Source organism: Schistocerca americana, chromosome 2, assembly GCF_021461395.2.
Source record: "Schistocerca americana isolate TAMUIC-IGC-003095 chromosome 2, iqSchAmer2.1, whole genome shotgun sequence".
NCBI lineage: Eukaryota > Metazoa > Arthropoda > Insecta > Orthoptera > Acrididae > Schistocerca > Schistocerca americana.
In genome coordinates, this window is record NC_060120.1 from 328124085 (window position 1) to 328150931 (window position 26847).

Genomic DNA, 26847 nt, shown 5'->3' on the forward strand with positions numbered 1-26847 from the left:
TTTAATGTTTCCATGTGTTATTACAATGGTGTATATTTACAAATACAAAAAACATTTATACAGATTCATCAAAATTTTACCGATATTGTGCAGGGGTTTTCACATCCTTCAGGAATGTAAGATCTTGTTTTACATTTTCAAAAAAATTTTTGCATGACTACTTAAAATTCGCCATAATTTGGATCTCTGCCTCAGTCTGTACTACTTCTATTTCTTGGCTCATTCCATTTGTTATTCATTAATGAGAACACTGTTTCCACAAAAGCATTAGATCCTGGTATATTGATCAAGAATCCCTTTATCTTATTAATATTTGACAGTTTATATTCTGATACAGCTGAAAAGAAACATAACCACTTCAATACATCATTACTGTCATTGTTCACACTTTCGTGTAAGTTAGTCTTGAATTCAGAGAATTCTTCATACAAGCTATCAATACAAATGTGACCTTTAGGTTAAGTATTTCCACTGCAGTTTAAAGGCTTTAAATTCAATTTCAATCTCCAAGGAAAAACCAGCCAAGCATGCTTAATAATTATTGACAGTAATATCGTAACTTTTTTCTGGTTTCTGAAGGAAATTGCAGAAAAGCCATTGAAATCTGCTGAAACTATTAAAAAAATGTAAGGAGATAATCCATCCCATAGTTCCTTTGCCATGCAGTCATAAACACCATCCTTCTGCATCTGTTTAAACTTACCAGTTACAAGATGTGTTTGGTTAAAGGTCTTCAAGACACCCAAATCACAACCTCCTGATGTTCTGTTAACTGTAGCCAACAGTTTTCCAACATTGTTCACAAAATAGAGGTACAGTGGAATGTCTGATTTTACATTTTTCATGATTCTACACAATAAATTTGTAGTCCCTGTGAAAAACCCATAAGATCAATGCTAAAATTCTCCAATTTTATATTTCTTGCCAGTAAGGTTTACCTTGAGTCTTAAGTTCTTACTCGATGTCTCGCTTCACTTCATCCCATTTTCTTCCTATTGACATTTGATGTGACTGAACGAGTTACAAGTGCTACAAAAGACAGACGGTTTGCACCACAGGTGGTGGTGGAGTCAAGGGAATATTTTAGGCCATTGTGGAGAGCGTAGATGTGAGAGAGGAAATGCTGCCATAATCCACGATTGATGTTGCTGACACAACTTGCAATCTTTAGCTTCACTGCACAATTGTAATACAACTACTGTTAGGTTGCAGCAATACTGGAAAAACAAGACAGTTGATGAAAAGTGTTCCAGATTGAGACAGTGTGTGACGAAAGGGCCCATCTACCACCTTTTCTTATGCCACTTATAACTCAGTCTCATCTCTATGCATATATTCCTGAAGTACTGTATTCTGTAACAATATCAATCATCAACCTCTTAAATTCAAGCACCAAGTCTCGAAGAGTATGCTCAATCATAATTGAGGAAAAGTTGTCCATTTCTGGCCTCCGTGGTGGACTGAGGATGTTGCAGTCGCTGTCCAGGACCGCTGACAGGTGCTGCAGCGATTTAAGAGACACCATTCACAGACCAACCTCCTCACTTCTAAGAGTCTCTGTGCTGAGGCTCGTTACCTTATTAAGCAGAGTAAAAAGGAATGCTGGGAGCACTGTGTTTTCCCGGGGATGTATGCCTCTTCATCGCAGGTTTGGTCCAAGGTCTGTAGTCTTCTGGGCCAACTACAGTCAACTGTCCAGGATCTGAACCACCAAGGTGCTCAGTGCACTGATCTATTTGTCCTAGCAGAACACTTTGCGAGACACTTTTCGATGGCATTGTAGTCCTCTTTGTACCCTGCTACCTTTCTCCGGCAGAAATGCAGCGCTGAACAGACCCCCTTCTGTTTCATGCCGCACAATGTTGAGCCCTATAATGCACCCTTCACTGAATGGGAATTGGTGCAGGCTCTTAGCTCATCACGAGACACAGCCCCAGGACTGGATTCCATCCTCAACCAGATGGTCCAACACTTGGACGTTCCGCAGAGGCAACAGCTCCCCAGGGTCTTCAACCGCATTTGGCTCGTGGGTACTTTTCCGTCACAATGGCGAGACAGTATAGTTATCCCCGTCCTTAAGCCCGGGAAAAGCCCAATGTCTCTAGACAGCTACCACTAAATTAGCCTGACAAATGTACTTTGTAAACTGCATGGAAGGATGTGCAGCTATAGATTATGTTGGGTACTCGAATCTCGGGGGCTTTTGTCTCCGTATCAGTGTGGCTTCTGGGCAGGGCGATCTCCAACTGACCATTTATTCCGATATGGATCAGCCACCCGACAGGCTTTTACTCACTGCTGCCACCTTGTCGCAGTCTTCTTTACCTACGTAAGCAGGGCCGGCCTTAGCCATCCAGGTGCCCCGGGCGAGTCGTCCAGTTGGCGCCCTTTATTGTATAAATAGCGAACCTGGCAGTGCTTTGCAACACGGTATTTGACTGTTTTCTAGAAATCGTCTTAAGTGGTTAATGGCGTCATCTTATGATCATAACATGGTTTTTTCCATCGTAAATTTGAGTATTTTATTTTTTTAAATGGAAATGAAATCCAAATAATCTGAAAGCCCGCTAAGACGCTCCATGTGAGTCTTGTGTAGCCTGTGACGTCAGTCCAGCATGCTGCGGTCGCTGCCGTAACAGTCAGTATAGCAGTGATATATTGTTTGGGCATTCACGTTTTGGGAAATTGTCTAAAAATATTGCGTAGTACTGCACTGTACATCTACAAAAACTCCAGAAAATTGTTTTTGCGTGTTCCAAACAAAGAAAAGATGCGTAAAATGTGGTTGAAACAGGCTCGTATATCCAAAATATTTCTTTTCTTTTCTGAAGCACCCCTGTACTAAAGCGAACAAAAATTATTCAAATTGGTCAAGCCATTTCTTTGTTTTGGTGAGACTAACACACAACAACTGATTTTTATATATAGGAGGTAATATGTATAACGAAAAAACACTAATTTTGAATTGGGTACCATATTTTTATTGAATTTAATATAACTGTAAGCCATAAACCTATATTTTCTGTCAGTCATCTGAACACAAAACATATTACGCCTAATGAAAAACAATTATAACTAAAATTTTGCTTTTCTCGCTTTTCAGTCGGCAAAGTCTCTGATCAGATTAGCGAAGTCCAGGTTTTCTGCAACTTCATTTTCAATGGACAGTGAGGCCAAACTGGTTAGTCTTGTTTGAGACATTGTAGACCGCAAGTACGTTTTTATCAACTTCAGTTTGGAAAAACTGCGTTCGCCGCTTGCGACAGTCACTGGTATTGTTAGCAAAATACGTAACGTTATCCAGATGTTGGGATAAAACTCTTGAAGATTATGCTTTTTTATGAAGTTTAAGGCTTCAATAGGCATTGCCTGGCTGTCTTCGAGATAGTGTTGCAGGCCTAAAATTTCGTCGCACAGCAAATTTCCATCAATATCTGACTTCATGTTGACAGTTAACTTTTCTTGTAATTTAGAACAGCATTGTATTAGTTCTTCTTTATTTTGATTTTTTTTAATGTCAAACAAGAAACTCCACGTCGCAGAAAATTCTTGCATCTGTTCAAATCTTTCTTTCATGGATATGTGCACGGTGTCCAACAGTGCATTGAAAAACTCTACTTTAAACTTCTTTTTTGGGTCAGTTATTTGATCATCAACAGCCTCTTCACCCGGCCTGCGTTTAATACGTCTTAATCGCATTTGTGGTTTAAATGATGGCTGCGTATCAAGATCCGAAGCCAGTTCAGTTACTGTTACAATAGCTTGTTCGAAACCTGTTTGTCTATATGTTTCCAAATAAGAGCAACATTTGTCAAGGATTCCCATAAACTCGACAAAGTTGATTGTGGGTGACTGACTTGCTTTACTCACAACGTTAATTTGAAACAGAACATCATACCATGTCACGAGAGAAACAATGAAGCTGAAGTCTTTTAATTGTTCTCCTAGTGTTGTCGCTTCGTGTGACACCGCAGCATCGCTTTGTTCAGTAGCATCGGCCAAGGAAACCAAAGCGTCATGCATTTCGCATAATTGATAACGGACCGCTTTGACGCTATCAATTCGAGCTTCCCAGCGTGTGTCACTTACATTTTTCAGGGTGTATATCCTCAAATGGTCGGTCAAAATTTTCCATCTATTTACCGATCCAGCAAATAGATTAAACATTTTTTGTAACATTCCGAACAGTGTCACGGATTTTACTGATGATTTTACCGCATCACACAATACCAAATTATAACTATGGCATCCACATGGCACAAAAAAAGCTAGTGGATTTAACTTCTTAATTCTGTTCTGGACGCCTTTATTTTTCCCCTTCATGCTCGCGCCGTTATCGTAGCCCTGTCCTCTGCAGTCATTAATGTTAAGGTCAAGATCACTCAATGTTTTTAAAATGCTTTCTGTGAGACCTTCACCAGTTGTATCATCTATTTGCAGAAATGAGATGAAATGTTCTTTTACACTTGCGCCATCCTCTGTTATGTCGGCGCATCTTAAAGTTATCGAAAGTTGCTCTTTGTGGCTTATATCTGGAGTACAGTCAGCTATGATTGCATAATACTTTGAACCCCTTATGCGGGATACGATTGTAGACATAACGTGTGATGCCATGAGTTCTATTAATTCATTTTGTATATTTTTGCCGCAATAATGGTCAGCCAAATCACCACTCAATGCCAGTCTGACGTGCTGTTCCATGATTGGATCAAACTTTGCCAATAACTGTACAAGACCTAAGAATTTTCCATTATTTGGGGTAAATAATTTATCTGATAACCCTCTGAATGCCGTATTATTTTCAGCCAAATACAAAGTAATGTGCATCAATCTTTGAAGCACATTGCTCCATCGTAAACTTTCTTTAGAAATTAGCTTTTGTTCTTCCTTGTAAATAGTTAATCCAGCTTTAAACCTGATTTCAGCTTCAGTCCATTGAGTAAATGCTTTTTTGTGGTTAGGACTATTTTCATGCAGTTTCAGAGCTTCACTTAAATGTTTCCAATTTCTGAAACCCACAGTGGTAGTCAAATTAGTAGTTGATTTTAAATCAAACAGTCGACAATAAAAGCAAAAGACACTGTCGTTTGATACAGAATAAACTAGCCACCGTCGTCTGATAGTTTCTTCGTTTGATAGTTTTCTTGTGTAATGAGTTGAAGAGAAATGACGCCCATTTTCATCTTTTGGAAAGTTATTTAGACATACTTGTGAGGGTCCACATATTATAATGCGATCTATATCTCTAGCATTAAGTACTTTTGGCCACGTACCTACATCAGAAACATTGTATTCTTTTATTGCAAGAACGTTGATACTTTCATCGACCACAGGTGTCATGTGTTGATTTTGACTTGGAGAAATATCAGAGGATTCATGCAAAGATGTACTGCGCTGGTCAATTTGATCACCTTCAATAGGTGATTGTATATTTTTTGTGTATAATTGTTCACAGTCTGAAGAAATATTTGCTGATACATGGACTTTTGATTCAATATCTGAAGTATTTGCGTTAGAATTTCCTTTAAGGTACTTATAAATATTCATGTGCTTTTTAGTTTCTTCAAGAACTTTTTCTTTTTCAGCTTTTCCGATTTTCTGAACCAGAAAGCTTTTTTTTAATCATTTACTTCTCTTCTGGCATGATTTAATAATTTGACAAATTATTGCTTGGACACTGCTCTATTTCGCGACCACAACATTTGATCTATAACAAATAAAGAAATTCACCTATCAGTAGACGTAACTAGAAAAAAACCTGAACTGAAAGATAAAAATGTTTTTCGCACTTACCAGAAAATTAAAATGTTGACACAGTCACGACACTCGTTTCACTCACAATTATTCAGCCACGAAAACATGACCGCTGCCTCCGACTCCTACTGACAATTACTGACATGCGGGTGCAAATCGTAGCGCTGCCAACATATGCAGTCTAACAAACATTGTGTGGCGCTGATTATTTCAGTACGTTAGGGTAGAATTCTCTATGAATGAAGTGCACGCATTGCATGATCTATTAATTAATGTACATGAGTCATTAAGTCACAAATATTCGATATAAATACATTCGTATTAATTAAATCAAAATGTAATCTATATTTCACAGTCTGTATTTTCTTTTATTTGGAGCGACCGGTAGTTTCTGTTGTGAACGAGAGATGGCGCGGCTGCATGGGCTCTTCCTTGTTGCAGTTCTTGAAACAAATAAGAGAGGCGCTTTGGTAGAGCCCATGCTAGCCCGCGTCAAACGTGGATGGTTGCAGACAATACGGAGATTGCATTCAGCATAATTTCTCTTCTGCTACCCCGAATTCATCGTGCATTCGTGAGATTAGTGACATATGTTGAATGAGACTGAATAATATTTTAGTTTCGCGAAATGGGTGATTGTAAATTGTAATTTTTTTTTTTTACAAGCATTTAGTACGTGGCGCCCCTTGGGCCCCGGCGCCCTGGGCGACCGCCCGGGTCGCCCCACCCTAAAGCCGGCGCTGTACGTAAGGTGTATGGCATGGCTTGGCACCATCACATTTTAGTTACCCTCCATGACGGGGCTTCCGTGGTCCCCTTCCAATTTTTATCCGCGTGTTTTTATTTCACTGGCTCTTCCAGGTCCGAGTTGGCACTTCACTCAGTGCCCCTCAGATTCAGGAGAATGGTATTCCACAGGGTTCTGTGCTAAGTGTCACACTCTTCCCCATCTCCATCAATGGGCTTGTGACCTGTTTAGGGCCTCTGGTTACCCCAGCATTGTACATAGATGATTTTTGCATCTGGTGTAGCTCCCACGCGGTAGCATCTGCTGAGCGCCAGCTCCAAGGTGCCATCTGACAGGCCTCTGAGTGGGCCACGCCCATGGTTTCCAGTTTTCTCCCTCCAAAGTGCGGGTAATGCATTTTTATCATCAACCCACAGTACACCCCGATCCAGAACTTTATTTAGGCAACCAGCTCCTCGATGTTGTAGCATAGTCCTGTTTCTTGGGCCTTACTTTTGATAACGAGCTGACATGGCTGCCCCACATTCGCCACCTAAAGACTACATGAAACTTAATGCTCTCCACCTCCTGGCCCACACATCTTGGGGTCCAGACTATATTATGGTAGTCAGGTTTATGCCTCAGTACCTCCTCCACTTTGAAACTCCTTGACCCTGTCTTATCATTGTAGGGTGCATCTGGCTATAGGTGCCTTTTGCCCTAGTCCTGTTGGTAGTTTCTTCACAGAAGCGGGGATTCTCTCTCTACACATCCGACGGAGCCAATTCCTTATTTCTTACGCAATCGCCATTCGTCAATTCCCTGACCATTTTGTGTACCCTGTGCTCTTCGCCCATGAGGGGTGTCTCCCTCCTAACACCCATCCATGGATGGGACTGTCAGTTGGCATGTGTCTCATGTCACTTTGTCGGGACCTCGATCTCCACCCATTGGACTGCACCCCATGTCTTTCCTCCCATGATTCTATGACAATCGATAAGGTGGGGTATGGTTTCACATCTCCTACTGGCTTCAAACACCATTTATTGCCGGGATCATGTAATGTGTTTACAGCAGAGCTTCTAGCCATTCACAGGGCCCTCCTTTTTGTTTCTCAGGCCTCCCTCCACAGTATTTTAATTTGTTCAGACTCCATGACCAGCCTGCAGGCTATCGATCGATGCTACTCTCTTCACCCTTTGGTCTCTGCTATCCATGACCTCCTCTCTTCCCTTGAGTGTGCCGCCTGATCAGTTGTCTTTCTCTGGGTCCCAAGTCATGTGGGCATCCCAGGGAATGAACTGGCTGACTGTTTAGCTAGAGAAGCAGATACTTACCCCTTTTCCTTTCATGATTCGTGCTGCAGGTCTATGTCAAATCTCTCTTTGCCCAAAAGTGGAATACCTTCTGAAGCGCTACTGCTCTTAGTAATAAACTCTGCACAATCAAGGAGTCTACTGCAGTATGGCACTCTTTCTTCTGCTCTCCTCAGAAGGAGTCCACTGTTTTATATTGTTTATGCATTGGTCATACCCAACTCACTCGTTGTTTCCTCCTACGTAATGACCCAACCCCACATTGTGGTTGTGGAGCCAGACTGACGGTATCTCACATATTGGCCTTCTTTTGGCCCTTCGTATTAAGTATAGTCTTCCCAATTCCTTATATTTCATATTAGCGGACAATCCATGGATGATTGAACTGGTCCTCAGTTTCCACTGTGAAAGTGATTTTTATCTCTTGATATAAGGTTCTACTTTAGACTTGGAGCAGGGGTAGGTTGGTTGTGGTTGGGACTTCTTTTACAGTCTTCTTGGTCTGTGACCTCATGACCAACCCCTTTTTTTGCAATTTTTAAACTTGGTCTCACCTTTTATGCCTTTACTGTGTGTGTTTAATGCTCATTATTGTATAATTTGACTCCCCTGACTGCATCTGTCCACTTGTAGCAAATCCTCTTTCTTCTGTGACTCACTTCAGAATCACGGGACTGATGACCTCGCCATTTGGTCCATAACCCGTCTCAATTAATCAATCAATATTACTGTTAAGACTGTCTACAAGGCCTCTTAAATACAACATGAACAGGAAGGCTCCCAATACACTTGCCTGGGGCACACCTAAAGTCAATTGTACGTCTGATGATGACGCTCCATCCAAGATAACATGTTGCATCCTCCTACCAAAAAGTTCTCAGTCCAGTCAAAAACTTCACTTGATACCCCAGATGATCATACGTTTGACAGTAAGTGTACATGTGGTACTGAGTCAAATGATTTTCAGAAATCAAGAAATACTGTATCTACCTGACTGTTTTGATCCAAAGCTTTCAGTATGTCATATGAGAAAAGTGTGAGTTGGGTTTCATGTCGTCAATATTTTCAAAATCTGTACTGGTTGGCATTGAGGAGGTCATTCTGTCCAAGACACCTCATTATGTTTGAGCCCAGAATATCTTCTAAGATTCTCCAACAAATCGATGGTAAGGATACTGGGCAGTAGTTCTGTGGATCACTTCTACTACCCTTCTTGTAGACTGGTGTGACTGGGCCTGGAACTTCGTTAATGATTTCAGCTGTTTCTCAACTCCACTGACACTAACACTTCTTTCATTCATGTCTTCAGCGGTAGAAGGATTAAATTAGGACAATTCTCATAGGTTTACCTTTGTCAAGGGACATTTGAAAATGGAGTTAACCATTTCAGCTTTTGCTTGCTACCCTCAATTTCAGTTTCTGTCTCATTTGCTAGGGACTGGAAACTAACTTTGGTACCACTAACAGCCTTTATATATGACCAGAATTACTTTGTGTTTCCCGAAAGATCATTTGACAATATTCTGCTGTGGTAGTCATTAAAGGCTTCATACATTGCTTTCTTCACAGCCAAATGTATTTCATTCAGCATCTCTCCATCTACTGTCCTATGCTTTGCTTTACACCTATTACGCAGTAATCTCCATTTCTTTATGAACTGTTCTGCTGTGATATATATATACCAAACAATATCACGTGCAGCATCAATTTCTATCTTAGTTGGTTGGAGTTTCTTGTTGATTGTGGCAAATACACCACCTCCATTTCCCATATCCTATCCTTTCAATCCCCCTGCTATCAATTTCAGGTTTCAGCCAGCTTTCTGTACCTAGTATTATGTGAGCTTTGCTGCTTTTCAGGAGTGTTTCAAGCTCTGGCACTTTGTTGCAAATGCTTCAGCCGTTGACTGTTAGGGTTTTAGTACGCTCGCCTGTGGAAGCTATTTCTTTCGATCCTGGGTTTCATACAGCTGTTGTTATGTGGATTGAATGGAGCCACCTAATCTGAAGAACCCTAGTGTGCATTCCATACACAGTCAGCTACATGAATAGCAGCCTCTGAAGTGTTGTGCACACCTGACCTGCAAAGTGTCTGGTTCAGTCCTTGCACTCAGTCAGAACCAGAGGATCATGATCAGTACTGGGGACAGTGCTGCAAATTGTGAGCTTAATTGAAAATCCATGTACAAGGCTGGTGTTCTCAACCTTCTCTGCCAGTCTCTGGAATGAGCCAAGTATGATCTTGGAGCAAAGGTGACAGGCATAATTTATTCCAAGGTACACTACAGTCTGCAGTTGGTTGCACACCGTTCTGCTGGGATAGCCTCTTCAGCATGTTAAATGGGGCCCTCAGGCATACACACTGAGTGCATCTGTGTCCTTTCTGGCCCTTACTGCCATTTCCCTAAGGGGTTCCATCATTCACCGTTCATTTGAACTACCAACGATTAATATACCCCTACTCTTTTGCATTTGCATCCCCTTGACACTGGGCAGAACAGGTTTCCCCTAAACAGGTGAAGTGAGTCCCAGTCCCACTGGCTCAGTTTCAGTTTCAAGTGGAGGCCAGCACCTCGAACTTGTTGGTCAGGGGGATCAGTACTACACCCTGAGTCTTCCATGGTCCTCATCCACCATACACAGGAAGCCTAAATCCACTATTGACATGCCACTTGCAGTTCAAGAGGATGAGTAATGACAGAGACTCAGGAAAAAAAAAGAGCAGAGTACCAAAATTAGGTGAAAAAAATGGATAAATCCACAAGAAGCAGAGTATAAGGAAATCCTATAATGTAATGATAAAGTTTTTTCCTTTCATCATTTTGTTGGCCGTTGTCAGCAAGAAAATTTTTTTTAAAGGTTTGAAATTATGTGTAAAGTTTGTTGCAAGTCACTAAGTGCTCTCGTTCTCAATTACTGGATATCCATGCATCATGCCCTACACCACTTTTGCATCCCCACTCCCATCTCATTGATAGATAGGTGGTTCTTACCCCCACAGCAGTTCTTAATAGACGGGAAGTAATATGTGCTCCAAGTTTGGTTGAAATTGATTGAGTATTTTAGGAGCAGATATTGAACATACATATATTTTATAATATGTATGGATTTATTTATCAAATAACTGACTAATTCATAAATATTACTGCCTTAAGTTTTTATCTTTTGTGACTATTACGTGCTACTGAAAACTTTTTCACAGATTAAAATAAGTTGTTCATTAGATGGGTGTAATACATAGTTTAATTTTAAATACCTTCTTTTTGATAGTTTGCTTCCCATTTACAGAGTTGTGTCACAGAGTGTTAAAGAAATAATTTTTCTACATCCTGTTGTCTGTTACAGCTGGGAGCAAAAGTTGCTCAGTACATTACGTTATTCCTCAGAACATTTATTGTATAATGTTTGTTGTCTCCATTCTGCTGCCCAGACTAACATCACTGCAGACTTGGCAAGAGCATTTCTCGACACCATGCATGTATCAAGTCCAAGTGAAACAGAGAGGTTGTCAATGTTAGAGTGGCTTGTGAGATCAAGGAGTCTACACCTGGAGACTGATGTATCATTACCATACTATGCAAGCCAAACTTCTGGATTTGTTCTTGCCGATTTGGAAGCTCTCATCTCACATGCAGTCAGGTAATGAATTTTTAAGACTCACAAATAGTTTCTTATCTTGTCTCTAGCTCAGATTCCATAAGATGTCAGCTCTGTGTAATCTTTGATGTTTCAATTGAGTTTCAATGTGTCTGTCATTTTGGATTTTCAAGCAATGATAATCATCTTTCATACACATGCATTAATGTGCCATGTAAAACCACAATATTGAAACTCTGGTTCTCTCTAAAAGAGCCATACACAGTAATAGTGATACAAGAATTGTCATTTAGAATGTGAAGAGCTGTTCAGTCAGTTTAATGTACACATCCAAGTGTGAAATAAACCCTGCTTCATTACATCACAAAGTCTGAATAGTACTACAATTGCTTGCTTAGCTGAAACAGTGCTATCAATTTGTACATCTCGAGCTACATGTAGAGTCTGCAGATTATTGTGTAGTGTATGACAGAGGATACTTCCATTGTGCCATATATTAAATGTACAGCAGCTGCAACTACATTCCTGCTCTGTGTTTGTTTAATATGTGTGAAGTAGACATCAAACATTGATATTATATTTTAAAACAGAAATATCTTGTGGAGAGAAGGTGAGTAGATATACAGTGGTGGCCATTAAAATTGCAACAGCATGAAGGCAATGTCAAATTAGCACAAAGTGCACTACAAGGTATCCAGATGATTAGCATATCAGTGCAACCACACAGATAAGAGTAATGCCACCTTTGTTCTCTACACAAGGAAAGAGCGAGCAAGGTAGTTCAGTGGTTAGCACACTGGACTTGCATTCGGGAGGACGATGCTTCAAACCTGTGTCTGGCCATCCTGATTTACATTTTGTGGTGTCACCGCCAGACACCACACTTGCTAGGTAGTAGCCTTTTAAATCGGCCGCGGTCCGCTAGTATACGACGGACCCGCGTGTCGCCACTATCAGTGATTGCAGACCGAGCGCCGCCACACGGCAGGTCTAGAGAGACGTACTAGCACTCGCCCCAGTTGTACAGCCGACGTTGCTAGCCATGGTTCACTGAGAATTACGCTCTCATTTGCCAAGACGATAGTTAGCATAGCCTTCAGCTAAGTCAATTGCTACGACCTAGCAAGGCGCCATTTATCCTTTGCTATGTATCTAATGAAGCATGTACAGTAACAAGACCAATGTTCACCAATTGTGGATTAAAGTTAAGTATTCCAGCAGCTACGTACTTTTCTTTATAGCATTCATTACGTATCCTGTTTCAGACCTCACGCCAGCCTGCATGAGTTTAAGCGCGCGCCTTTCGGTTACCCGTCACTGTGGATTGGCTGTCTTGCCAGTCCACAACACATTTTCTGTGATTTTCCTAAATCGCTTCAGACAAATACAGGAATGGTTCCTTTGAAAGGGCACGCCCAACTTCCTTCCCCATCCCTCTCTAATCCCACGGGACCGACGACCTCGCTGTTTGGTTCCCACCTACAAACCAACCAACCAACAAGCCTATACAAGGAAAGGTTAGGCAGTGCATTTCCCATATAAATGTGTTTGTTTGTGAGGAGATCATATTATTTTTTGTGTAACAAGATGAAATGCCTACCTGCATGTGTTGGATTCAGCAGCAGCAGCAGCAGAACCATGTCCTGTTGAGACTGGTTTATTTTTCCATGATATTGCTTTTAGCATTGGCCACGATCCCTGGACTATCATATCAATAGGATCAGAAGAGTCATACTCAACATCACATGGGGTCTCAATAGCCCTACAAGACTAGCACTCGAGAGGAAAGATATACTGTTCACTTGGACATGCAGAATCATACAGCTACATCATACACCTTGATTCAGAAAATGGGATTGTTTACAGTGAGGCTAGAGTTCACGTGGAAAGTCTGATGATGTCTGGAGCATCATTGTTGCTGCCTCCCATCACATGGCAGCAACACAGTCTATCACATACAGTCGCGACACCTGCTGCTGTGAAAGTTGTTATGGTCTGACAGTTGGAACAATTGTGAGAAAGCCAGCTGTAATATTAATGTTTGTTTTTAATTATATTCCTACTTAAACAGAAATAGTTATTGCATTTTTGCATTCCAAGTATCAATAAATTATCGAGAGATGAATGATTGTGAAGTAAATGGGAAAAGAACCAAGTCTCACAGATTCAGAGACATAAGCTACAATTTATTATGGAAGAGATACTTTTGAATCTATGTATAATTGCATCTTACTTTACTGAAAGCAGTAGAATATAAACACAGTCTTTCATGGATGAGAAGCATTTATTTCTACCATTGTCTGTTCTTGTTTTGACAACCTCTTTTCTTACATATAATGCAGTCTAATGATGCATACTTTTTTTCATTTCACTGTATTTTCTAATGCACAAATTTATTTAAATGTAATTACTTTTTCTTCAAAAGATGACTGTGTTGGAGATTCTTACCATTTGTGGCATAGATGTAGCAACAATTGCAGAATCAGTTTCCTCCATGTTGTGGAACAGTTTTATTGTGTTTGACATCTGTGTGGTTTTCTCTTCAGCTACAGTTGTCATGGCTTATTTTCTCTGTTAAATAACATAAGTATTGAATTCCCATAGAATTTGGCTGGAAGTGTTGCAAACAAAACTTCACATTGTTGGGTGGATATACGCCATCTTTCTCCAAAGATCAGGTCTTCTGCTGTTTGCTAGCCATTTTTGTTCTTAAAGGAAAGTGACATTCTTTATTAAACATCTGTAGGTTACAAGAGAATTGTAGATAAACTGTCCTGTACTGCGTACTGCATGAGTTCGTACCTCCCAGCATCCTTAGACAGCTAAAGATTGGCAATTTTAGTTAATTGTTTAGTTATTATTGTTCCCTTTAGTAAAAACTTTATTACAAAGCAATACTATTAGCACTCACCTGATATCGTATTACAAAAGTGTAACTTACTGTCCAATTGGATTGCTGCTGTCGCAGTATCACTAAAATGAACAGGAATGCCATGACGGTCTGTGCTGGACTGTGTCAGCAGAGAGAGAGAGAGACACACACTGACAATGGTGTGCCTAATAAAAACACTGCATGCAGGAGTGGTGGCACTAGGTTGTCTTCTCAGATACATCCCAGTTCTATGTGCAGCATCACAACCGATGTATTCATGTGTGAAGGATGGAAAAGGAATGAACATTGCCATATTGTGTCTGCCATTGTGCCATTGTCATACAGGTCCTGCACACAATGTAATTATGTGGGGTACGATTGAATGCACAACACTATCTCCTCTGGTTTGCATAGCCATTAACTTTGATAGAAGCCCTTAGATTTCTGGTATGTTGAGACCAGTGACTGTGCCCTATCTTCAAAGGCTCTGTGACCTCTTTTAACAAGATAGTGCAAGACTGCATGTTCCCATGCTGTCCTGACCTGCCCCAGTACAGAGGAAGATAGCTCTCATCCACAGAAAATATCTGGTCATAGATTGCCCAGACATTGACAAGTAGCCTGTCGGCTTCTGTCTCAGGTTCTCTGTCTGATATTTGTAAGACAATTTTTATAGCATTTTGCCAGCACAAGTGACTGCCATTGACAAAGTTTCACCCTTCACTGGTGATAATGGACTGGAGTGGGGCTCACAGCCACAGATTGTGTGCACCTGGTGTGTGAGCATCATAGGGCCTTTCCATGGTCTTTACCACTCTGATTCTCCCCTTGCTACCTGCAATAATCATTCACTGATCCATTCACCTGAGGGCTTTCTTCTTGAAGCTGTTATCATGTTGGTGTATTTCTATAGCTCCCTGATCAAGTGGGATGATAGCTCTTCTCTACAGCAAGAACTTCCATATCGGCAAATTTTACTATGTAATAGATCTCTCAAAGCATGTGCTCTGCCATGGCCGATGTCTCCACCTGCCACAACTTGCAGTGCTGCTTATGTTCAGTGGGTTCTGGTGTTGATTGATCGTCCAGTCCTTCTAGACTTTTCCTCATGTACGAGGGTGCTTTGAAAAGTTCTCGGAATCACCATGAGAGGTCAGCACTAGCGCAATGAGTTGTTCACGTGATATTCATTGGACTGTTGCCTGTAAACACGTGCCACATCAGTGCTCTTGGAAGAGAGCTGCGGCCGTAACGTGGCTCTGTTGTCCCCCTGAAGTGATTTGCGAAGATGGAAAAAATTGAGATGCAAGCAGTGACTAAGTACTTCGTAAAGAAAGGTATGAAAGCAAAGGACATTCATGCTGATTTCCAGAATACTCTGGGGGACTCTGCTCCTTCATATTCAACTATTGCCAAGTGGACAGATGAATTTAAATTTGGTCAGGAGGGCTGAGATGATGATATGCGCAATGATCAGCCAAGCTGTGTCACTACTCCAGAAATCATTGCGAAAGTGCACTAAATGGTCATGGAGGATTGCCAATTGAAAGTGCGTGAAATTGCTCACACTTGCCAGATGTTATCTGAAAGTGTGTATCACATTTTGACTGAAGAATTAGAAATGAAAAAATTATCTGCAAGATAGGTGCTGCGACTCTTGACACGTGCCTGCACACATGTGCCGTCAACATGGCAAAATTACATGAACTAAGGTATGAATTGGTGCCATACCCACCTTATTCATCTGATATGGCTTTGTCAGACTTCCATCTCTTCCCAAAACTAAAAATTTTTCTTGGTCAAAGATTCACTTCAAGCGAAGAATTGATAGCCGGAGTTGACAACTATTTTGCTGGCCTGGAGGAAACTCATTTTTGAGATGGGATCAAGGCACTAGAACATTGTTGGACCAAGTTCGTTAATCTACAAGGAGACTTTCTTTTTTCTATTCCGTGCCGAGAACTTTTCAAACCACCCTCGTATGCAGTATGAGGTATACTCCCGACAATGCAGGTGCGTTCCTTTTCTCTTTTGCTGATCTGATCTTCTTCGTCAGTTTAGAAATAGTTTTTATTCTTTGTTTGCACAATATACGACCAATTCTGTTCATTACTCTTCTTTGTTTGCACAATATACGACCAATTCTGTTCATTACTCTGGGAATGTATGGCAGAACGGTCATATCCGACATTTCATTTTCCGATGTGTCACTTTGGCAAGTGTTTGATTTTGTGATACTTCTTATGTAACTAGTGAAGTACCCATAAACTTGGCCTCTTTGCTCCAGCCACACTTGGGAAAGACTGACACATACATAAAGGACTCTGGACATTTCATTGTGAAGGTGTAGAAACTAAATTTTGGACAAAATGACATCCTCATCAGCTTTGATGTTGTTTCTTTGGTTACCAGTGTGGCAGTCAGTGATTCTCTGGAGTATGTCATTTCCATTTTTGCACAAGACATTACCAAGCTCTTTCATGCACATCTCATCATGAAATGTTTCATGTGGAATAGCTACTTCTGTGAACAACTGGAAGGCATCGCCATGGGCAGTCCACTTTGTCTTGTTGTTACAAACTTCTTTATTGGACATTTCAAAGCACAGGCACTGGACTTGGCACCATGGTAACTTAAGGTGTGGTACAGATACAGCGATGATACCTTCGTTGTGTGGAGCCGTGGCAATGAACACATTGGTGACTTCTTAAGATACCTGAACAGTCTCCATGCCAACATAAAATTTTGCATGGCAGTAGAAAAGGACCAACAGTTACACTTTCTCAATGTGGTGGTCATGAGGGATGGTGAAAATGTGGAACACTGCAGGCATTGAAAACCGGCATACACAGACCAATACTGGCACAAACTGCCCTATGACCATCTGAGTCAGAAAAGAGGCATGATTAATATACTCTTAACGTGAGTAAGATAAATCTGTGAGCCTCAGTACCTCAGGCGTGAGATGCAACATGTAGAAAGTTTTCTGAGGAGCTGTGGGTAATCCACCAGTTGCATAAAATGTATCACAGAAACAAACAATCAGCGAAGTGACACAACAGATAAGGAAATGCTGAGTATGGCCTTTCTGCCCAGCCGCGCAGGTTTAGCCGAGCGGTCTAAGGCGCTGCAGTCATGGACTGTGCGGCAGGTCCCGGCGGAGGTTCGAGTCCTCCCTCGGGCATGGGTGTGTGTGTTTGTCCTTAGGATAATTTAGGTTAAGTAGTGTGTAAGCTTAGGGACTGATGACCTTAGCAGTTAAGTCCCATAAGATTTGAACAACTTTCTGCCCAGAAAGACAGATAGAGTCTCTCAGACTGGCAAAGGAGAAAAGGAACCCACTTGTGTTGTAGGGAATATACCACAAACCCTGTACATGTGGAAAAGTATTTTGGAATGACTGGATGATCGGTTAACATCAGGATCACGGAACATGAACGACACTGCAAGTTGGGGCAGGTAGAGAAACTGGCCATGGCAGATCACGCACTATGTGAGACTGAACACACAGTAAAATTCATTGATAGAGATGTCCTTGTTGTGGAGAAGAGCTATCACACCTGCTTTTTTGGGGAATCTACAGAAATGCACAAACATGACAATGGCTTCAACAAGAAAGAAGAAAGCCTCAAAGTGAATGGACCATGGATTCCTATGCTGCGAGGACTGACCATTGCAGGTAGCAAGGGGAAAGCCACAGTGTTAGTGATCATGGAAAAGCCCTTGGATGTAGGTGCACCAGCTACATATAATCTACAGCCCCGAGCTCGACTCCATTCCACCACCAGCAACAGAGGGTGAATTTTTTGACAATGCCAGCCACTCGTGCTTGCAAACTATCAGAAAAATCATCAAACAAATATCGGCCAAAGAATCTGAGACGGAAGCCAACAGACAAATTGTGAACAAGTGGCCATGAAAGCCTTAGCAGTTTTGTGCTGAGAAACTGTTACACCAGCACTCACTAGCCATTATGATTGATTGAAGCACAATGGAATGGTGTACTCCAGTGGTAGCTGGTAGTATTTGAAGCTTCGTTTTGCACAAACATTTTTAATATTATATTCTTATATGAGAAGTTTAGAAGGGAATGACTTTTTAACTTACTTAAAAATCCACCTTTTTGAGAGCATCTGCAGATTATCACACATAGAAACGCTTAAAATCGGACACCAAAATAAAAGAAAGCAAAGTCTGTAAAATACAGTGACTTCAATTAAATCAAATATATTGGGTACCCATATTTCTGCCATCAGCTAATAAGAGAGCAGGAATGTAAGAGCTATCTGAAACCAAAACACTCAATCACCTCAAAACTCTACAAAAGTTATAACAGATGATAAACATAAATAGAACACCCATAGTAACACAAACAATACCATTTCGGTGTAGTCTAGCCAGCTATCACATGTGACAGTATTGCCATCAAACTTGATTTACAGTTGACAAAAGTATGAAATGAAGTTATGCTAATGAAAAATATTTTCTTTAATGCTCTCCCCTCATGAAGAAATTGTGGATGAACTAAATTGTTTATGATTGCTGATGAATTTCTGTTTTCGTAATGTTGTGGCTAGAGGGTAAGGTGTAGGCTAGCAGCATGGAAAGAAACAGACTTTGGGAGAGGAAACTTCCTGGCAGATTAAAACTGTGTGCCCGACCGAGACTCGAACTCGGGACCTTTGCCTTTCGCGGGCAAGTGCTCTACCGTCTGAGCTACCGAAGCACGACTCATGCCCGGTACTCACAGCTTTACTGCTGCCAGTATCTCGTCTCCTACCTTCCAAACTTTACAGAAGCTCTCCTGCGAAACTTGCAGAACTAGCACTCCTGAAAGAAAGGATATAGCGGAGACATGGCTTAGCCACAGCCTGGGGGATGTTTCCAGAATGAGATTTTCACTCTGCAGCGGAGTGTGCGCTGATATGAAACTTCCTGGCAGTTTCGCAGTAGAGCTTCTGTAAAGTTTGGAAGGTAGGAGACGAGATACTGGCAGAAGTAAAGCTGTGAGTACCGGGCGTGAGTCGTGCTTCGGTAGCTCAGATTGTAGAGCACTTGCCCGCGAAAGGCAAAGGTCCCGAGTTCGAGTCTCGGTCGGGCACACAGTTTTAATCTGCCAGGAAGTTTCATATCAGCGCACACTCCTCTGCAGAGTGAAAGTCTCATTCTAGACTTTGGGAGAGGGGTTTGAAAGCAAGGACAAAATAATCTCCACAGAGTAGCACAATATAATGGGGCATTTGGAACTGTTTCCTCTGACGGGTTTTCTGGATTTCTGCAACCAAGGACAGATACAGACGATCATTCCACCTGCTGCTATGAACAGGCTCATCCCTGCTGAAACTTTACTTCAGCGCACTGTCCACTAAGAAGCTGCACTAGGAAAGCAACTTCCAAGTTTGATCCAAAGCTGACAAAATTTATTAGTCCATTATGAGGCATTAGGGCATTGGCTACATTGTGTTTATTACAGTAAAAGATTCGAGGAAAAGGTGGAGGGTGAACGTGCAACACTCAACAATATCGTGCACAATCCCTGATGTATATGTGTCTTATCATCCGAGCTCAGTTTGGCTCGTTGCCAAGCTGGGTTAAATTTATTCTTGCTGCCAGAGGTGGCGTTCTGTGTACTAAATTTTGCACCCTGCATTTTCCTACAGAACTTTATCTGTACAGGAGGTAACATGTTGTTATTTGCTAAACTTCCCCATCTAGCAATTTTAGTGGCAAAAATATAATTGCTAGAATCTTACAAGAATAAAAGGAGACTGATGTCCCACGCAAAGAGAATATTGGTTGTCATAATCAAAAACTTTTGCAACTGTGCCGCTCTGTAATTCTAATGACATGAGAAATGTCTGCCATTTATTGTCAGAAATATCGATTTACAAATTGTTGTTGATACTGTCCTATTTGCCTCCTTAGCTGCTTAATACCCAACACTCCCTTTAAATGAACACATTCATGCTTTGAAAAACATTTGAATCTAAAATTAATTTTAATTTCCTAAAGCTATTGTATTGGCATTTTAATATTAAAAGAATGAAAGCAAGCATAAATCCAAAGGCTGGTTAGAAAATAACCTTTTCCTAAGTTTCATAATATTAGAAGGCATATGCCTTTGACATTTCCCTGAACTGAGAACCAGTCAGTGTAGCCTGTTACATCTGCTTTACCTGTTACATTTGTTTTAGCTGCATATCTGAAATAGTCACGCAGCCAACTGTGTTACAAATAGCAAACTTTCAGATTACTAATACGTTATTTAAGAATGCAGGGTGTCACCAATTTAGACATATTAGTGCGTTTATAGAACTACAGAACTAAAACTCGACATAAAAATCCACTTTTCATTGTATGTACTGTTGTTAGGTTGTTTGTCAGCTATCAGCTACAGTTGGTAGTTGATAAAGATTCTCACAATGTAGGATAATAATGACACTTTTTTAAATGAAATTGCTGTATTGCAACCTATCTATTTATTTTACATCATAAAATTACGATGACCAAAGGTAATGCTTTTACGTCCGATACATAGAAAGGGGTGATCAAAAGGTTTCCATTTGAGAGTGTTGCTACAGAGTATATGCAATGTAGCATAACTATGATGTGGGTATATAAGCACCAACATCAAGGCAAGGGATTAGTGTGGAATATGTGCCTTTACGATGTGCATGCTTTAAATGCAAGATTGTTAACTATGTCAATTTTATTACCAAATGTGTCCAAACATGACCAACATGCTCTTATTCTTTCCTTGCTTGCCAAAGGACAAATGCTGGTAACATCCATTGGAGAATGTGTATAGGTCAGCATGCCTGTCGGAAACCACCATTGTTGAGCGGTGCACCAAGTTCCATGCTGGTCACAGTTTGACACAAGATGCATGGCTATCTGGGAGGCCAGCAGAAGTTATGCCAACCCAAGTGGGATGCTTGAGCACGCTTCTTATAACCCTGATCTCTGGCCACATGATTATCATGCTCTCGGTCCTTTAAAAAAGGCCTTGAAGGGTCACCGATTCCTGTCGGATGAGGATGTGCAGTAGGCATTCACAGACTTCTTTACAGCGCAGGGCACTGTTTTGTACCAAACAGGTATCTTCAAAATGGCTCTGAGCACTATGCGACTTAACTTCTGAGGTCATCAGTCGCCTAGAACTTAGAACTAATTAAACCTAACTAACCTAAGGACATCACACACATCCATGCCCGAGGCAGGATTTGAACCTGCGACCGTAGCGGTCGCTCGGTTCCAGACTGTAGCGCCTAGAACCGCACGGCCACTCCGGCCGGCCAGGTATCTTCAACCTGGTACATCTGTAGGATGATTACCTCAGTGCTCAAGACGACTTTGCCTGGTTGACATTCCAATTCTGGACTGTATAGCCTCCAAATGAAACCTTTTGATCACCCCTTACATCATTGATCGAGGAAAATGGCCTTGGACACTCTTGGAATAACAGCAGATGTATATTTCAATATGTAAATGTTCTTTAACAGGAAATGGATTTAAGAATAAATTTTGTTTAATGGTGTGCTTAATTGCTAAGCATAAAGATTAAAGATAATGTTGAAAAATGCTGGACTGCAGTTAAAATTTTGTTTATGATCATCTGGCGAGTATAGCACCTTAGACAAAAAAAGTCAGTAGTTCGGAGAAGCAAGGCGACATAAGGACTTGTGAATTAGAACTGCAGTGAAAGTGAAATAATCACGGTCATCAACATCATCATCATCAACCATTTGACATCTGCTGCTGCATAAATGTCTTCTCTAGACTTCTTCAGGCATTATAGTTTTCAGCTATGTGAATCCCTGTTGGTTTTTCATATTTTCTAATGTTGTCTACCTGCCTTTCATTAGGCTTTCTTGTCAGTCTCCTCTTGTTTCTTGGAGTGCAGCAAAGATTACATGAGAAGTACTTTTCATTCCAAAATATCCATAGTGAGGACATCATCCATGTTGTAGAACATGTCAGAACAGCAGTAATACACAATAAATATTAACAAAGAAAAAGAAATAACATATTTTCATTTAAAGGATAGTAAATAACTCATTACATAAGCTGTAAGTGTTCAATACACCAAGTTGCATATGTTATTTCTTAGGCTATATGTAGTTATGCATTGTCAAATAAAAAGATCATTTTGCAACACTTATTTACAGTGATTACATCACTGCACTGAACTAGTACACAAGCCATTGTACTAATACTTGTATTATTTGATATTATTAGTAACATATACACGTCAGTTGGTTCTACTTACAAATTCGTCTGTGAAGTAGAAGAGGTTGGCTCCCAACAAATCCTTTAAGCTCCTCTTCAACTGAACTTTATTAGTGGTTAAACTTTTTATGACTGGCAGCAAGTTCTTGAAAATTTGTGTTCCTGAATAATGGACACCTTAAGGACCAAAGTAAGTGACTCTAAATTTTTGTGAAGATTAATTTTATTTGTAGTATTGATGTCATGAACTGAGCTGTCAGCTTGAAAAAGGAATATTTTTTAATGAAAAATTTCATTAAGGAATAAATATATTGGGAAGCAGTAGTTAGTAACCATGGTTGCCTAAACAGGCCTCTGCAGGATGTTCTGGAGTTCATTCCACAAATAATTCTTATTGTACATTTTTGGATGTGGAAAAAGTCAGCTTGTTTTGGTGAGTTACCCCAAAAAATAATTGTGTTTATATATATATAACACACACACACACACACACACACACACACGCACACACCACCTATGTTTGACAGCATTCACATCGCAAACAGAGATTTGGTTAGGTGCTTCAGCAGTTCTGTGGTAAGTTCCTCCCAGTTGAACTTATTATCAAGCTGTAATCGCAAAAATTAACATCATCAACTTCTTCTGTAAGTTTGTTGTCATATTTTAGGCATATACTGGTGGGGAAACAACGTGCAAGTTGCACATATGATAATGTTCTTTTTTTTTTTTTTTTAATTGACAAAAAATTGGCTACCACTTCCATTGACAATTAATTTGCGTGGCAGCATGCCCTTCCTGTGTCTTTCAAATTTTCATTGCAGTCATAATTATGTTTGTTGCTTGACTCATTTATTTCCTCTGTTTACAAATAATTCATATCATTCATCTCTGCAGTACTCTCTCTGTTTTTGAGTGGTAGTGACAGTGAAAATTTCATTGCCATTGGTCAAAATGTAATATATGCCGTTTGTGAACTTCTTATTCCAGCTATGTTGGAAACTTAGTTTTGGAAACTCTAGTAGTTTAGTGAAAACACTCCAATCCAATTTAACTGTTCTGTTTATTTATTTCCTGTCTATCCAATCATTGTCTCCAATTGTCCTACATCTATAACCACATCAACTAGTTGTAAAACTTCATTGTTAATTTGTAGATTATTCATTATTGTAGTATTATTGTAATTAAGTTGAAGATGACTTTCAAATTTGTTCTATTAAGTTCATTTGCATAAAAGACTAACAATACAGTGCCATCAGCAAACAGAAGGTGGTACAGCAATGTTCTGCTAACAGATATTCCTTCTTCCTTCTCCAATTTTAGAAAAATTAACACTACCTCAAGGGCTGCCAGAATAGTTTTGCTGAAATGTAATTTCCTTGCCAGACCCATTTTTAATTCTGAATTTCCCACCCTTCTTATAAAGTCTAATGGGAGCCATAGCATTACATAGTCTTGTGTACTAACACAGTCTGAATCATTGCATTTTTCCTCATGAAGTATTGATACTTATTTTGTTGAAATTGAGTTAACAACTTTCTCAAAGCCTGTGAATTGTAACTCATATTCATCGCACCATTCTGTAATTCCATCCATGACTTGAAAATGGTCTATTGCGGTAATGATTTTAGTGAATATGTTGTATCTGAACTAATTTCATTGTCAGAAAGTAAACAGTACAGTGGGGCTGCAAAGTATCTACACAGTAGCGAGCTCTGCCTGTCTCAGTTTGCGGGGCACTTAAGGTTGGCAGCACATTCATGTTGCTGTATAAGTTAGGGGCCAGGATTCCCTGCTAGTAGCTGCAGTTATTTTATGAGATGGGATTCAACATTATAATTGAAGCAATGAAATTAATTAATTACAATAAATACACCATACTCACCAGTATCGCAGTGGGTGTTGGAAATGTTTTACTTTTTATTGAAGGCATAGTTCAACACACTTACATTTATTTGTGAACACTTTTACCAGTGTTCACATGTAAACAAATGCAGATAATCAATTATCTCTGTCTTCAGTTCATCTATTGTCTTTGGGTTATTTTGAAACACAAATGTTTTAGCTGCTTGCCAAAGGGAATAGTCAGGTGCAGACCGATGGCATGTGCATGGGGACCAGAGACCTTTCATAATTACTCTGTCTCAAAGGGACTAGTGTGCTATACAAGCAGTAGCATTGTTTTGTTGGGAAAATCAACAATTGATCTCATTTTCATTCAGCAGGACAATGTTGTTGTTGTTGTTGTGGTCTTCAGTCCTGAGACTGGTTTGATGCAGCTCTCCATGCTACTCTATCCTGTGCAAGCTTCTTCAGCTCCCAGTACCTACTGCAACCTACATCCTTTTGAATCTGCTTAGTGTATTGATCTCTTGGTCTCCCTCTACGACTTTTACCTTCCACGCTGCCCTCCAATGCTAAATTTGTGATCCCTTGATGCCTCAAAACATGTCCTACCAACCGATCCCTTCTTCTAGTCAAGTTGTGCCACAAACTTCTCTTCTCCCCAATCCTATTCAATACCTCCTCATTAGTTACGTGATCTACCCACCTTATCTTCAGCATTCTTCTGTAGCACCACATTTCGAAAGCTTCTATTCTCTTCTTGTCCAAACTGGTTATCGTCCATGTTTCACTTCCATACATGGCTACACTCCATACAAATACTTTCAGAAACGACTTCCTGACACTTAAATCTATATTTGATGTTAACAAATTTCTCTTCTTCAGAAACGATTTCCTTGCCATTGCCAGTCTACATTTTATATCCTCTCTACTTCGACCATCATCACTTATTTTACTCCCTAAATAGCAAAACTCCTTTACTACTTTAAGTGTCTCATTTCCTAATCTAATCCCCTCAGCATCACCCGATTTAATTTGACTACATTCCATTATCCTTGTTTTGCTTTTGTTGATGTTCATTTTATATCCTCCTTTCAAAGCAGGACAATAAATGGATAAATTACCTGGGAACAATAGACATCGGAAATGATGGTAGTATCAAAAAAGATTGGCCCTGTTAATTCACGCTCATGCTATGGCAACCCACACTCCAGTTTTTTCTGTGTGAAATGGCATTTTCTCATGACCAAATTCATGAGTTTTTGGAATTAATGCAGCCAGATAGGTGAAACCAAGTCTTATCTATGGTAAAGGGTTCAATCTAAAATGCCGACTCCAGGTCTGTTAGCAAACCAGTAAAACCATTCACAGTATGCCACTTTGTTCACATGGTCCATACAATGCAATTGTTGCACAGCAGTAATTTTATATAGATACAACCCAAGTTCTGTGGTTACAGCCTCATTTGCTGTCATTTGAGAGACATTTGGAATCATCTCCTCACTGATTTTTTTGGACTCTGCAACATGATGTCCGAAATGTCAACGAGCTTCTATTCTGTTAAAATTGGAGTCTACCAGTTCGTGGTGCATCATGAACTGAATCTGGAATCTGTGAGTTAAATCACATTCAGTGTCACGACGTGGAGACCTCTAGGTAGGAAAACACAATCTAAATTGCCACCTCACATGCTCTGTAAAGTTTCCTTCTGCACAGAGAACCTCTTCCACTAAAAACACTCTCTGAAATAGTAGGAATTCTCACTACACTCAGCTTACACAATGATCAGACAATAACACAACTAACAACTGCAACACACACACAACCCTGCTACCCCCACATTGCCACTGCAGGCCCACAGAGCACGTGCAGGCGAGACATGACTGTGCTGCCACCCTTCTGTGCCCCACAAGGCAAGATAAGCAAGGCTCATCGCTGCAGAGCAACTTTGTGGATGCACTGTACTTTTACAGAGCAATGAAAAGAAGTTCCTCTTTGTTTGGAAAGACCCATAGTTACAGTTTCCCAAAGGTTCAGTCGAGGACCATTATTGTTTTTGTATTGTAAGGAACATATGATACATCAGGTGCTGTCTAACACTATCCTATTTGCAGATGACCCAACAGCGATAGTCTGCTGTAGAAATGGTGTATAGTTGTCAGTCACATTTGCAAAACAGCTGGGAAAAGGGGGGGGGGGGGGGAGGGGGGAACTAAAACATGGTTTAAAAATAATGGCTTGCAATTAAATTTTGCTAAAGCAGAAAGGGTTCATTTCATCACCAAATAAATCATACAACATATAACTGAAATATAAACTATGTAGACAAAAGAATTCCTTGTACTAATAAATAAAAATATATTGTGAAATAAAGAAACAGGAAGTGTACTGAGTTGACTAAACAGTCTCATTTAAATCATGAACATACTGAATAGCATTAGTTATATGACTGTAAAAATACTGTATAATGTGCCAATTTGGTTTCATTCTGTTAAGTACAGTATAATTTTC

The 26847-nt window shown here is 40.3% G+C and overlaps 1 protein-coding gene across 1 annotated transcript in view; it reads left to right on the forward strand.

Annotated features, from left to right (window-relative positions):
• LOC124594804 (peroxisome assembly factor 2) overlaps positions 1–26847 on the forward strand; it is a 153457-nt gene that overhangs the window by 18758 nt on the left and 107852 nt on the right. The window contains exon 3 of the mRNA XM_047133234.1: positions 11227–11435. Coding sequence (XP_046989190.1) covers positions 11227–11435 — 209 coding nt within the window. The remainder of the gene's footprint in view (positions 1–11226; positions 11436–26847) is intronic.